Below are 15,470 nucleotides of genomic sequence, written 5' to 3' on the forward strand. Positions count from 1 at the left end.
CCTTCTGGCAGGTGGTTCTGCCAGAGGCCCCAGGCATCTCTCACCAGGTCCAGGATGCAGGCCACCTTCCTGGCCCCTCATGCAGCAGCTTAGAATGACCAAAGCCAGCAGACATGAAGCAGCACTGGGTGGATGTCCCCTCTCACAGGGTTGCCCTTGCCTGAGCCTGTCTGCCTATGTGAAAGGAAGACAGGTGGAAGGATCCATGGAAGAGCTCTGTGGCTTTATTCACGGGGGTGACAACAAATGAGTCTTTCCATGGGAACGGGCCTACATGGGGGAGAGGCAGGGATGAAGGATAAAGAGAAAGGAATGGCCCACTATCCCTCCACCCCATGGAACAATCTGGTCCCTACCAAGAGACAAGGCATCCTAGCTGACTCCCCTCTGCTCCAAAACCACGGGGAAAAGAGCTCAGGTTCCAGGCACCTCCACGTCACTGACACGGCCACCAACAACCTCACAAGGCACTCTGAGAATAAGAAGTTCTAGAGCTCAGCAATGCACCAAAATTTTTCAAAAAGAAAAAGAAAAAAGATTTGTTTTCATAATTTTTAGACCGAAATGGATTGGTTCATCATGTGTGGTCCAGCTGGGAAAACGATCCTCACATATGGTCTCAGGAGAGAGTGTTCCTTGGTACACTCTGATAACACTGGGTGGTTTGAAACTGATGCCTCTGGTGCCCCAGATGATGGCTCCAACTGCCAACCCCTCTGGTGGCCTGTGGTCCCTGTCACGTGGGAGAACCTGGCCTTGCTGCCTCACACATGCAAGGGGGGAAGGGCCTCCTCCCTGCTGTGAGGGTCCCACCAGGGCCTGGTATTCTCTTTCTCCTTGTAAGTGGCACACAGACGTGCTGGGGCCAGCACAGCATCCTCTGGGTCTGGAACTCACCATTACAAACTATCACAGAACCTCAGGGTCTGCATTGTCCAGTTCAATCCCTGCTGGGGGCAGGGGGCCATCCCGTCATCCCTCTCTCCCAATTTCCCTGCATCAGTTCGCCTTCAGAGAAGAGTGTAGGCAAAGTCAAATGCACAGAGAAATACGGACCATTCAGAGGCGGTAGGGGCTAGAGGGGGTTAGGAGGGAGACACAGATCATTCAGAGTTAAAAGTCACCTTAAAAATGAACATTTTCCTGGGCATAGGAAGCCTTTACAGGAGGCAACGTAGAGTTAGCCCTAGGGTAAGAATCCCAGCTCTTGCTGCTTTCAAGCTGTGCTAACTACCTTAAATACTTCTCTGAGCCTCAGTTTCATCATCTGTTAAGTAGGATAATTCCCACTTATCCTATAGTTATTGTAAGGATGATGCAATTATTTTGAAGAGTTTTTAGTGATAATGGGGAAATGCTCATGATGACAGGCTAATCAAGCCCCCGACCCCCACCAGAAGGCAAACACACTGTGCCCTCATCTACGTAAACGATGAGATGAGAAGGGAGAAAAAGGGAAGTAGAAGTCGAACATGAAAGTGACCTCTTCCCCTAAATGGCAGCATAAGGCAACATGTCTGAATCACTTCATTAATAAAATAACAACCCAAACATGTAAGTCTGTAAAAAATGAGAGTCACCCTTTCCCTCCAAATGTAAACATGTAGGCCAATAAACAAACACTGAGTGCAGCCTCTAACAGAATGAAAGAAGGTGAGGCAGGGCCACCTCCCCAGGCTCAGGAGAAGGGTGCAGGGGGGGCCGGCTCCCCAGGCTCAGAAGGGTGCAGGGGGGCTGGCTCCCTGGGTGGTGGAAATCCAGGAAACACTCTAAAAAGGGAACTCCTACCTCCACATGCAAGCCTGGCTGAGGTCAGGCTGTACTCCTGGCATATTCCCAGATGGCCCCTGAGGAACTCACAAAGACACATAAGAGGCCAAACATGCCCAAGTTGCCGACAAAGCTACCAGTTTCACAGAGACTGAAGGCATGCACTTGCTGGGAACAGAGGCCTGTGGGTGCACACTGGGGCCAGCAGTCTGTGGGCCTCAAACAGGCTGAGCTCATCCCTGCCTGGAGACACTGGCCCCTTTGGAGGTCAGGCCACAGTGAGTGTTGTCTTCCCAAACAGCTCTACTAAAGCAGCGAGTCGCTCCCCGTCACTCTCCCACCAGCAGTGACTTGTTCACTTGCCTACTGTTCGTCTTTCCACGATGGAAGCACCATGAGTGCAGGGCCCTTGTCTGCCACATGCAAGGCCATGTGCCCAGTACTTAGCGAGCACCTGGTTTATGGTAGGTGCTCAAGGGTCTGTGGAATAAATGAAAAACTTTGGCTGCTGGAGCTAGATACAGATGGTTTCACATCCCTGTTCCACCACTCACTGGTTGTATGAACGTGGGTAAGTTACTTCACCTTTCTGAAGCTGCCAACTCATTTGTAAAAGGGGATAATCCTCTCTCACAGGGTTGTTCCGAAGACTGAATGAGACAGAGAGGTCTATGGGGCATTTCACACAGTCACTTATTAGTAACAGTTATCAGCGCTACTGCTATTTCATTATCAATATTATTACTTCGATACAAAACTGATTCCAACTGGGCATTCATGTGAAATTGCTGGACTGGCTTCTTACCAAATGGCTAGGTAAAAGACAGTAAAAAACAACTATAAATATATCACAATAGAGCAATGAGCCAACTTTTTAGCATTGTTGGGGAAGCAATTATTCTATAATAGGGCAAAGTTCTAGCTGTAAGAACCTTTAAACACTGAAACATTTTAACTGTGAAAATCAACAATTTGTGGAAATTTCAGGCAAATGTGGATTCAAACCCTAGCTTTTTGCCTCCGTGTCCTGTGGTCTTGTGTGAGTAATTTAGCCTATTAGAACCTGTTTCTTCAAGTGTTTAAAAAAAAGGAACAAAACCATCTTCTCCAGAGGTTCTTATAAGGATTAATTAAAGCTAATGTATGTAAAATATTGGCATATAATAGATACTGAAGATAAAGCCATATTATACGGTGATGCTACTGAAATGTTCAGGGCTATTTTTCATGGCTTCCTTAGAACTATGCTTTAGTACAAGTATTTCACTCATCTGCTTAAGCGTTGTGGGTTTTTTTTGTCTGTGTGTCAGAACGAGAAGTGTCACTTCTCCTAAACCAGCCTTTTTTTTTTGGCAGCTGGCTGGTACAGGGATCCAAACCCTTGACCTTGGTGTTATAACACTGCGCTCCAACCAACTGAGCAAACCAGCCAGCCCCCAAACCAGCATCTAAAAGAAATTCTTTATTAAATGTGTTACAGCAAAGTGCTATGAACTAGAAAACCACTCCAACTGTCTGCAAAGGGGAGACCTGCACCTCTTAGGCTTAAGTTCAAAAGCACCAGCTTTCTGCCAATTGTTCAGATGCTTTGCTTCTTATTTCTATTTTCTTGCCTATATCTTAGACCACGGGTGGGCAAACTATACACTGAAATCACCTCCACTATACACTGAAATCCCATCCACCTCAAGGCTCAAGAGGTGAATTTTACATTTTTAAAGGGTTATATGAAAAAAAAAAAAAAGAAAGAAACAATGAATAACCTTTTGTTGTCTGCAAAGCCTAAAATGTTACTATCTGGACCTTTACAGAAAAGAGTCTGCCGACTCCTAAATCACTGAATTAGTACTGCATATTTTACAGTTTTGTTATAATTTCAGTATAGAACTTAATTTAAAATGAGATTCTATTGATTATAAAAATTACTTCAGAGGATAACCTTCTCTGGAGCTTTTTCTTGTAAGACTGATCTATCAAGTGACCGTTCTTCTTGGTGGTATGGTGGTGGGAGCAGAAAAAAATCTAAACAGACCTAGGAAATACACTTTCTTAAGGCAGAGGCTGTGGCCCCAAACAACTCAGGATTCAGCAAAATGTTGGATGGACGGAAGCTGCCAAGGTCCACTGTGTAAGGACCTGGACTCGTCCCTGTCCTGGAGGCAGGCACCCCTGAGCTCCAGGTCAGAACTGAGTGTGTGATGCAGTAAAAACAGAGGGGCCTTTGGAGGGAGGTGGACCTCAGTTTCACTCCTGGCTCTGCCTCTTGTCTTGGGCAGACAGCTTACTCCTTCTGAGCCTTCATTTCTTCATCTGAGAAATGGGGACTAACACAATTGTTGTGTTGGTGAAGCTTTGAGACAATGTGTATGAAGTATCCAGCACCATGTCTTACACAATGCAGGTGCTGCATAGCAGCATTCTGTGACCAACTCACCCCATAACTGACCCAGCTATCAAACTAGTGCCCCACACCCTGCTATGGGTGGTTCAGAATTTTAGTTAGTTAAATAAACTGATAATAGATTCAAGGGAGACTCCTTGGCCTAGTCACATTCTCATTTAGGATTTACCTATCGAGATCACAAGAACTAAAGTATACAGACGGTAAGGAACTCACAAGTCTCGATACTGGTCAAAGGCATTGTTGGCTTCCACCTCCAGCTTTCTCAGCCGAGCAGATGGCATGGCCCCATCTTCCAAAGGAGGGTCATACTTGTTACTCCATGGTGACCTGAGGGAAGGAAGGAGAAGTAGGTAACACAAATCATTTCACGGTGATGTGGCCTGTGAGCAATGAGCCCGAGCTGTCTGAAATTTCAGAGGCAAAACCACTAGCTACAGCAAAGATCTTCCTAGGCCCTGGCAACAAACAGGGCTTTCTGGAGGTCTGCAGAGGAAGGGCTCAGATGCAGGTAGACTAGGGTATGTGCCCCGGGCTCCAGCTCTCTCCAGCAGCGCACTTTTGGCAAGTGTCTTAACTCCCTGAGCCTCCCTATTTGCTACCCACAGGGCTGTTGCGGGGAGCAAAGGAGAAAAGTACATCAAGTGCCCAGACCAGAGGCTGACAGACAGCAAGTGTTCAAGAAATGTTAGTTCTTTCTTCCCCATTTTCTAAGTTTCCTCTGTGTTTACTATCGTATTGATCAATGGATGCCCCTCTCTCCTCCCTGACTTGCTGGTGGCTCTAGATAAACTTTTACTCCAAAGAACTTCTGACACAGTAAGTAGTAAGAGAGCTGTGACTTACAGAGGCAGGCAATAGACAGCTCCACAGGCAAGAGACACAGAAGATTACACTAGAAAACCTGAGCGATCAAGTTCTCCATGTGAACAAAAGATACCTTTTCCAACATCCAAGGGCTAGGCACACATACAGACTGCTAAGTAATGAGAACCAGCCTCACTTTTTGCTGCCCAAAGACTTGCTGCACTTCTTAAACTGTGTTTTGCCACATCAGGAAGACATTTAATGACAGAGAACTGGAAAGGGGTTATAAGGAAAATCTCTATTCATTAATTCCTGCAGGTGAGGTTCAGAGGGCTGAGTGTTCAAAGAAGTAAAATTTAAAGGTGAGAGAAAAATGAAAAAGAGAAGGAGAAGACAATATGGAATTCAGAAAAAGTCCTCTACACTCTTGGTGTAAACACCTTGATGTTTCCACTGGCGGAAACCCACAAAGCCTTTCCCCTGCTGACAACAAACTTTCCCATGACTGAAGGCTCAAAAGAACCTTTCATTTGGGGATTGATGATATGAAAAAAAAGGTATTATCACCATACCCTGAACCCCATCCAGTTTTAACGAACTCTGTGCGCAGACGTCTTTCTTCTCAGAAACCAACACCCCACCAGGCAATTAAGTCATGTCAAGTATGGATCCAGAGTGAGCTACATGACCTCTTCCTCCAGCTGCCCTCAGAGGTCCTCGCTTTCTCGAAAGCTGGTCCACAAAGGGTAAGTAGGGGAACAGATGCTGTGTTTGGTGTACCAATAGGGTCTCCAGGGAGCAGTTACTACTGACCACCCCAAAGCAGAAGAAACCTTTGAAACCCTTCTTTCCAAACCGGCCATTTCCCCCACTCACCACAGTGCTGGTAGAAACTCTTCAAGAATAGAGTGAGACACTCCCTGCAGCCAGCTCTTGTGGTCACACTGGGCCATGCACACACCATGGGAAAGAAACTCTGAACACACTGGGACCCCAAGTGGCCTGGAACACAGGTGTGGTTGCCAACACCGGGAGCCCTCCTGTTCTCCCCAGAGGCCTGTCCCTTCCTGAGCATGTGGGGACTGCCCTGCCAGTTCTCGGACCTAGTCCTGGTCATCCCTCTGAAGCAACCTGCCCGATAGAACTTTCTGCAGTGATGGAAAGCAGCGTGTGGCTACTGAATACCTGAAACGTGGTGAGTACAACTTGGAGACTAAATTTTCCATTTTATTTAATTTGAATTAATTCAAATTTAGATAGCCAACTCTACAACCTCACCTCCAAGAGGGCAAGAGCCTTTTCTGTCTTGTTCTCTACTGGTTGCTCAGCACCTGGAACAGTGCCTGCACTCAACCATGTACTCATTTAAAAAATTGTAGTTCAAAGAATGAATAAATTCTTGCATTCTGTCCCCCCCAAAGCAGAAGTAACCACTCCCTCCTCCTGCCCCTCACTGCCATACAAACGTCAGTCCTTACACCTGTAATATTCTCACCCTTCCCTTCCCCTAGACAGCACGAGGCCTTTGAGAGAAGAGAACCTGTGCTGTTCCCTCCTACCCCCTAGTGCCCAGCACAGAGTAAGTGTTCAGTGGATGCTGTTGATGGACTGAGACCATACAGCTTGGGATGAGGAGAGAAGGCCCCAGAGGAATTCTGCTGGTAGTCCTCCAAACCAACAGACATGGAGCAAGTTGGTTTTTTTCTGCTGAGGGACACCTAAGCATTAAAAAAAAACAAAACCAAAAAGCCCAAACAGTATATGCGTGTATTGAAACAACACACTGTACCAAACTGCGTACAAGTAAATGTTTAAAAAACCCAAAACAACAACAACAACAAAAAAATCCAAAACCACAATGAAGGGTTCTCACCAGACCTCAGAGATAAAGGCACAATTGAAGGGTGCTGTCGCTACCACCGTTCATCTGTAAAGAAGGTCTGGCTCCTCCACTCGCCAAGGGGAGTGGACAAGAGCCTGAGAGTGTGGACGTGTGTTCCCTTTGGCACATGCATAAGCTGACGTTTTCCACATTTAAGACCATTGCCTTCCTGCAGGCCTTGCAGACCCAACCCAACCAGCCTTCATTTAAAGGCAACCTGATTAGACACAAGAGCCCATCTCAGACTGGGGGCCTGGAATTTTCAAGAAGCCTGTAACTCACATTTCTCCTGGCTCACAGACAACAACATTTCAAGCTGTTAGTCCTGGAGCCGGGGTAATTGTAGCTGGGGGAAAAATCATAACATTACCCAGCATATTCTTAGTGGAAGGGGCACTCAGAACACATTTAAGAGCTTAAATGGAGGCCATTTGAAAAAAGACAGATGGACAGAAACGCTTAGATTTCAAAAGTCAGGCCTTTCATTTCCCTCCGAGAAGGCTTTTTGTCTCAGCTAACAGGTTTCAAACAGTGCTGCTGGCAACGGTCACGCCATAAGGATCTTATTTAAGCAAACGATCAAGCACAGTTAGGATGGAAATGTGTGGAGAAAATCAGAAGACCTTGAAGTTTCATTTCGAGGAGGGAAGAAAGGAAAGGTAGGAGCTCTGCCCTGACACCCCAGGCTCCCCTCTGAAGGCCTGAGAAGCCCCAGAGCCCTCTGTGGTGCCGGGAATGCAGGCAGGGCTGGCAGGGCTGGCAGGGCAGCCTGGAGGGGCTGGAGGCACCACGTCCTTGAGGGCCTTGCCTGCGCATGGACGTGGACGCTGATCCACCCTTCCACTGGCTCCCCAGAACAGCTGCCATACACAGCAAGCTGGAGTTTTCAGGGAGAAAGAAGAAACAGTGTACAATAATGACGTAAAGTAAGAGCGGCTGAAGGACCACTTTTTCCAGGAAGTCTTCCCTGAACCCCACACCTGGAGAGGACGCTTCCCCATGGCGATGTGCTCCCTGGCCTGTCAGACCACTCACCACCTTCACTGCACTTCTCTCTCCAAGGCTCCCAAAGGAGGCCTGTGCCTGGACACCACACCTACAACCGCGTGCAGAATGGGCCCTTCAGGGTTGAATTTGACCTACATCAAGGCTGTTTCAAACCTCTACACTGGGACACTCGTGGTCCTGTCTCCAGACCAGACCTCTCTCCTGGAACTCCAGGCCGTACATCCGCAGCCTACCTGACATCTCCACTTCGATCCAATAGGCATCTCAAGCTTAAAGTGTCCCCAGACCAACTCCTCCCAGTCTTCCTCACCTCAATCAACAGCAGCTCCTACCCTCCAGCTGCTCAGACCCAAGGGTGCTGTGACCACCCTTTGCACCCCTCCTCTTCCACACCCCCTGCCTACAGATGCTGCGGGCTGTCCCTTTAAAACTCACATCAACTCTCACACCTTCCCCCATTTCTCCTCTAGTCACTGGCCTCGATTAGGCTAAAAGATATTCTCTACCTAACTTCCATTTGAAGCTAGGAATGAGACAGTGTTATAAAATAGTTATTTAGTCTCTTAAAAAGTCAGTTCTAGGGCCAGCCCGTGGCTCACTTGGGAGAGTGTGGTGCTGATAACACCAAGGCCATGGGTTCAGATCCCTATATAGGGATGGCCAGTTAGCTCACTTGGGAGAGCGTGGTGCTGACAACACCAAGTCAAGGGTTAAGATCCCCTTACCGGTCATCTTTTTTTTTTGACCGGTAAGGGGATCGCAACCCTTGGCTTGGTGTCGCCTGTACCGCGCTCAGCCAGTGAGCGCACCGGCCATCCCTATATAGGATCCGAACCCGCGGCGGGAGCGCCACTGCGTTCCCAGCACCGCACTCTCCCAAGTGCGCCACGGGGCCGGCCCACCGGTCATCTTTAAAAAGAAAAAAAAAAAGTCAGTTCCGGGATCAGTGCTGGTTTGGAGCCTATGTTGGCTGACTCCTAATTTTTCCTGCTTCTATTTTTCAGACACCTCATCTCCTCACTCCAAAGACAGCATTAGTCTGAAGCTTCAAAATGCCTGGGTTCTGTGGCCTCCAAATGAGCCTAAAGCTGACTATGTTCCTCCACCATTCTCCAAGGCAGCAACTACAGCAATCCATCATGGAAATACTGGACTGGTTTGGGGTTTGCACTCTTTTTTAAAATGCACCCTGAAAAACCTAGCTCAGACATCACCTCCTTCAGGAAGTCCTCCTGGAGTTGACATGACCTCTTCTGTGCTACCCCCATACCCTGAGCAGGCTTTGCACTGGCTGCATGAATGTCTTCTATTCGAGACCAGTTAAGCAGTCACCTAGGGCAAGGACTAATGTCAACTTAGTTATTTACAGCCCTCAGCACAGTGATGGAAAGAAAGGTGAGCTACATATGTGACAGTGCTGCATTCAAGCATCCCTTAACCACAGAGACCCTCCCTACCCTCAGGTTCCCCATTACATGCACACCCTGTACCCTGCCCTTTGCAGGACTTAATGTGACTATAATGGGACAGTTGTTTTTGGTAACAATATCCCTATCCCTTTATTTTATTTATTTATTTTTGGTGACCGGTAAGGGGATCGCAACCCTTGGCTTGGTATCGCCCGCACCGCGCTCAGCCAGTGAGTGCACCGGCCATCCCTATATAGGATCCGAACCTGTGGCGGGAGCGCTGCTGCCTCCCAGCGCTGCACTCTCCCGAGTGCGCCACGGGGTCGGCCCCTATCCCTTTAGACTATAAGATCCATGAGGGCGGGGGCCTTCTGTTCCCTGCTGCATCTCCAATGCTTACAGAAGCATCCCACAAACATCTGCTGGGTGCTTGGATGAACGGATGGGAGGAGGACAGGAAAGGGGAAGAAAAGGCAGGAAAGAAGAGGAGGGCAGAAGAGGTAACGGGCTGCCAGCTTGTCAAAATCCAGTGGTCCGCAGCAGGCAGTATGGCTGGCCCAGGCAGTATGGCTGGCCCAGGCACGGCTGGCATGCCAGCCTCATTCCTGGGGCATGAGCTCACCTATAGGAGTCCCCGTCTCTGTTGTAGTCACACAAAAGGTAATCCTTTCCCACCACTTTGTCTCTGGCAATTTTCAGTGGCTGGTCAACAGAAGACAGGAGATCTTCACATAGACTGGGGACCTGGCCAAAAAAAAAAGGGAAAAGGTAGAAACAGTGGTTAAAATAACACACCGAATTCAGGTTGACTAATGATAACTGTAGCTGTACTATGGTCAGTATATTTAACATCTGGCCCTTGGTATCCCGCCAACATTATGGGCCTGTTCTTTTCTTTTTCACATGTGTCTGACACCAACTGTGTCCCTCTATAAAGAAACCTGTTCTTAAATTACAGTGGAGCGTGATTTCCAACACAGTCTTCCTTCCAAAAACCGTGTGCAGCTTTAATTACCTGGTTGCCAGGGTGGTCTCATAAATTTAAGTATGTATATGCTTGGTATTGGTCTCTGGTGGGCAAAGTACATGCTGAAGTCCTGAGAAGAAGGTAAACATTTCAAATACACAGGAATCCAAAGAACTCGGAGAAGAATAACCCGTCCATGCTGGAAAATTCCCACAGGTTCCCACGCTGGGTGGAGTTTCAAATACGTTCCAGGCCCCTGGCCAAGCATTACTAGGTCAGCTCGTGGAGGCAACCCTACCTGTTGCAAAGGGAGCTTCACACGGGCTTTCTACCACGTACAGGCCCTGGTGGCCCACCGGGGGGCTGCCTCACCTGGAAGGATGGCCCTGTGGTCAGGGCAGGCAGGACTGACTCTCAGGGCAAATGCTGCACATTTTGACACATGGTCCTGCTAGTAACCGGGCTACTGGCTGCCTCCTCCCAACTCAAACATTAATTTCCACCAAAATATTCCAGAAAGCAACAGCATCACTTTCAGAAATGGATTCCTTCAGGCTTGAGTCACTTCCATACTATATTTTCAATGTGCTGACTTATTTGTTTCATGGGCCTGGTTTCTGGGGGCCCCACCATATCATTTACCAGGCCAGTGGCTGCCAACTGCACCAATAACCCTTCCCAATGGAAAAGTTAAACCATGTGGCAAAGACAACCAGCAGAACCGCTCAGCAGAGGGCTGACAGCTATAGTGGTTCCTGTGATCCTCCAGGAGGCCCTCACCAGAATTGAAAGACAAGATCAGGGAACGCCACCACCAGAGACCACCCTCCCTCCCTGGGCTTCTCAGGACCCCTCTGCTGACCCCCAGGAAGCTCTGGAACTCGGCTTGTAAAGCGCTGTCGGGCACAACTAAAGGATGGTAACCCCGTCCTCTGACTCACATAAATTCTAGCTTCAGTGAGATGATTGGTTTCTTGCACATGGAGCAGCACCCTAAGAGATGCACACACCAACCCTTGGGTACAACATGTTTGTTTTTTGAATGTCTCTCCATGCAACAGCTGCCTGTGTACCTGCCCTCCCCCAAACAAATAGGGGTGGTTTTCAAAGTTAGTTTTGGTGATAACATCAACCCCCCTATCATTTCCAAGTGCCTGCCACATACCACTACGCTATGCCCTTACATAAAGCATACTGTTTACATGAAAGCTCATAATCTATACCCTGTGAAGTAGGTATATACTGTACCCATTTTACAGATTAGAGAATGGAGGCCCAGAGTCATTAAGTTGTCTGAGGGCCACACAAGAAGTGAGCAGTGGAGACAGAAATCAAAACCAGGGCTAGAGGCCGGCCCGTGGCTCACTCGGTAGAGTGCGGTGCTGATAACACCAAGGCCACGGGTTCGGATCCTATATAGGGATGGCCGGTTTGCTCACTGGCTGAGCGTGGTGCTGACAACACCAAGCCAAGGGTTGAGATCCCCTTACCGGTTATTTTTAAAAAAAAAAAAAAAAAAAAAAAAAAACCAGGGCTAGATGACTCCAGAGACCCTGCTCCTCCCACTCTGGACCTCTGGTTTAACATATAGATAAGGGAAGGACAATGCATGCCAAAGGCACACTCTGGTGGCAACTAACTCCCTCCTGTCCCCACCCTGCTCAGCTTTGGCCACAGAGCCCTTCACCTGCTATGAAGTTGTGGCGGGGAAAGGAGGGCCTCATAGTTCCCACCTAAGGCAGCTGGGATCTCGAGGTGGTCTTGCTATGTGGTCGCAGGTCCAGTGGAATGACACTGGACACCCAGGTATGTGCCCATCACACCACAGCCTGTTTCTAAGCATCTCCATTTATACTGCTGGGCTGCTGCCCGGGCTTACCTGTTGGGCCCCCACTTTTGCCCTGGAACCCCACTCCATCTGGCTGGAGTCCTGACACTATCAGCCTAATTTATCCTGGATTACAGAAGGGACTAAGCAAATAGGTTCTGAAGTTAGACTTCTGGCCTCACTACTTACAAGTGGCCTTATAGCCTCGGGGAAGTCACTTTACTTGGTTTCCTCACCTGTAAAGTGGAAATAGTAAAAGCACTCCATTCGGGTACTGATCCCCACGTGATTTTGAGGATCACATGAGATAGTGCATTCAGTATTCAGGATAGCGCCCAGCACAGGGAAAAGCATGCGTGTTTGTAAGTACCTGACATGCTCATATTCCAGCTCTCCTCCTTCAGACTAATTGCCATCTCTAGTCTATTATTCTCCGATGGCCTCACCAGCCGAGATCGCACCTGAATTCACTATGCTGCTTTGGGCACTGGACACAAATGGGTCCTTGAGAACCCAGTTCTTCTTAACCCCAGTTCTGCCTGGAGCCAGCTGTTTCCCCTTTCCCACCAGTCCAGCTGCCTGCAGCTAGGTCCCCCAACACAGGACAGCTTATGAGATGGTGGGGTCTGGTCTAAAAGAGGCTTGGCTTCACTCCTACCCAAGAGGCTAATCCACAGATCAAAAGCATTTCAATAGTTTCTTCCTAGCACGTTCACTAACTGGAACTATTTGTTCACGGATTTGTCATCTGTTCCCCTCACTAGAATGTAAACTTTACCATGTAAAGAATGTAAACTTTCAGTCTTGCTACTGCTATATGCCCAATGCTTATGGCAGTGCCTGACACACAACAAATGCTTAATATGTCTGGGAGGGAGGAAGGAGAGGAGGGGACGAGTTTTATAACACAGAGCCTCCCCAACTCCAATCCACTTCATTTTTAAATTTATAAACTAGTATGCAATAAGAATCTTTACCAAAAGAGTTTGTTGTCAAGAACTAAATTCTGATGGATGCCAACGACCAATTTCGCTTGTGGTTCCAACCAGGCATCCTACCATGAGGTGGTGAGAAAGCACCAACTAAAGAGAACTGGAGCCTTAATTAAAGCCCTGGCATTTTTATTAATAAATGATCATGAGGAGCCATAGCAACGGTGGCAAGACTGAGAATTAAGAGACCTGGATTCTAGCCTCTGCTCTAAACTAGCCATGTAAGCTGGGGGCAAAGCCCCAGGCTGTTCATTTGTCAGAAACAGTAGGTGAGCTACATCAGATAAAGACCACCCTAGGGCCGGCCCGGTGGCGCACTGGATAGTGCGCCGCTTGGGAAGTTCGGCGGCGCTCCCGCCGAGGGTTCGGATCCCACATACAGACTGGTTCCCTCTCACTGGCTGAGCAAGGCGCGAGAGCAACACTGAGGGTTGCGATCCCATTGCCGGTCCCAGTCCGGTACGGGGGCGACACTGAGGGTTGCGATCCGTTGCCGGACACGGAAAAAGACAAAAAGGAAAAAAAAAAAAAAAAAGAAAAACATATATTTAAACTGAAACTCAAAAAATTGTGGCAGTGCACAGAAAAAACAGGGAACTCATACAAGGTGTATGACTTGCCCTGCTGTGAAAGGCATCTGGGATTTGCTATGGCTGACTGATTCTCCACCCAAGCAGGTACGATTCTGGCCTTCTATTAAGCTCTCGAGTTGGGCCATGTTTTTGTGTTATATTTCCATCAGCTCTGTTTCTTTTGATCAAAGATAATCTGTCCTTGAATAATAATGCTATAGTTATCATCATGGGGAACAAGAAGCGCTGTGGAATACGTGATGTGCCTACAGTCTTGTACCAGAGCAGCTGCCAAAGGAGCGTCAGTCATGATCTGGCACCGCCTGCCAGTCCTATCTTACACCTGTGCCACTCCTCCACCTCTGCCCGAACACTCTTAAACAACCCCGCCGTTCTACTCAGTGCTTGCTGAACACGCAGGTTAGCGCTGCATTCTTCCAGTTAAAAACCTTCCCCTTTACGCTGTCCGCGTGCAGTGGTGTTTACAACTGATTGATCACAACCAGTTACAGATCGCGGTGTTCCTTCTCTACTCCCACTGCTTCACTTGACTCGCCTTAAAAAAAAAAAAAACTTCCCCATTTAGGATTGCTGAATACATTATGAGGGTACTTCCAAAAGTTCATGGAAAGGTAAGTACTACCTTTTAATTCTATTTTTCCCACAAACTTTTTGAAGTAGCCTCAAACAGGATAGCCAGTTAAATTTGAATTTCATTATTATTATCATTATTTTCTTTTGGTGGCTGGCTTGTATGGGGAACCAAACCCATGATCTTGGGGTTACAAGGCTGTGTTCTAACCAAGTGAGCTAACTGGCCAGCCCCGAAATTTGAATCTCAGATCTACAATGAATAATATTTTAGTATTCAGTATGTCCAAAAATACAGGGGACATGTATTTTTATTTGCTACATCTGGCAATCTATCCCCATTCCCTTCTGAAATCTTACCCATCCTTCAAAACCCTGTATAAACTCTAACTTCTTTATCAAGATGTCAAATTCTTTGGAATTCTTGCAGTAACACTGATATTAACTGAATCCCAAATGCTTTTGAGATGGCTGTTCTAATACTGCCATTAGCTCTCATTTTACTTTGTCCTTGGTAGCATTTTCCATCATGTGTTGGCTCCGGGCTTACAGAGGCCAAGACAGGCCCTCCAGACCCAGCACAGCATCACACCCGCTGCGGTGGGCACTTAGTCTATGCCAGCTGAAATCCATGCTCTGAGATCATATTATGGAACCAGAATAAAGACAGTTTATCTCTGTAATCTAACTAGTCAATTAGTTAGCAACTCTTTCCCTACACTTGTCTGAACCCCTGCCCCAACCCCCTAGTCCTGTCAAGTGCTTAGGACAGTGGAAGAGATCCCATCAAGTCTCATGGATCATGAGTCTGCACAGCAATTTAAGTGAAAAGACAGATCCAAACAAAGCCAGGGGGTCACTGTGAGCTGCATAACACTGGTGCTACTGCCTCCTGTGAGGCCAAACAGGGCTTCTGGCAAGGGGGTGCTGCCCATGTGAACTGCTCACCAGCCTTTGTAAGTAATGTTTAGAAAACACCAAAGGTGCCAGACAATCCAGGCTGCTGGGGGAGATTTAGACTTAATCCCCAGTGACATGGAATAATAAACAACACTGCACTGACCAGGACAGTATCTGCTGTCTTACTGGTGGGGAGATTCAGGGCTCCATCAATTTCTTTATTGCCACAACGAAGCATGACCACACCCAGGAAGCAGGAACGCTATGCCCTTCACCACTGATAATCTCGCCTGGCTCACAGGTGCACAGAGGGCCACAGGAAGGATGTGGGGGGGGGGGGGGG

General features: G+C 47.9%; 1 protein-coding gene across 4 annotated transcripts in view; it reads right to left on the minus strand.

Annotated features, from left to right (window-relative positions):
* Window positions 1-15,470, minus strand: part of CAPZB (capping protein (actin filament) muscle Z-line, beta) — a 129,383-nt gene that overhangs the window by 31,084 nt on the left and 82,829 nt on the right. For all 4 annotated transcript variants that reach the window (XM_008589585.1, XM_008589593.1, XM_008589576.1 and 1 more), the window contains 2 exons: window positions 9,900-10,021; window positions 4,388-4,501 (listed from right to left, as the gene is read on the minus strand). In XM_008589585.1, coding sequence (XP_008587807.1) covers window positions 4,388-4,501; window positions 9,900-10,021 — 236 coding nt within the window. The remainder of the gene's footprint in view (window positions 1-4,387; window positions 4,502-9,899; window positions 10,022-15,470) is intronic.

The sequence above is a fragment of the Galeopterus variegatus genome, unplaced genomic scaffold (assembly GCF_000696425.1).
Source record: "Galeopterus variegatus unplaced genomic scaffold, G_variegatus-3.0.2 Scaffold137, whole genome shotgun sequence".
Taxonomy (NCBI): domain Eukaryota; kingdom Metazoa; phylum Chordata; class Mammalia; order Dermoptera; family Cynocephalidae; genus Galeopterus; species Galeopterus variegatus.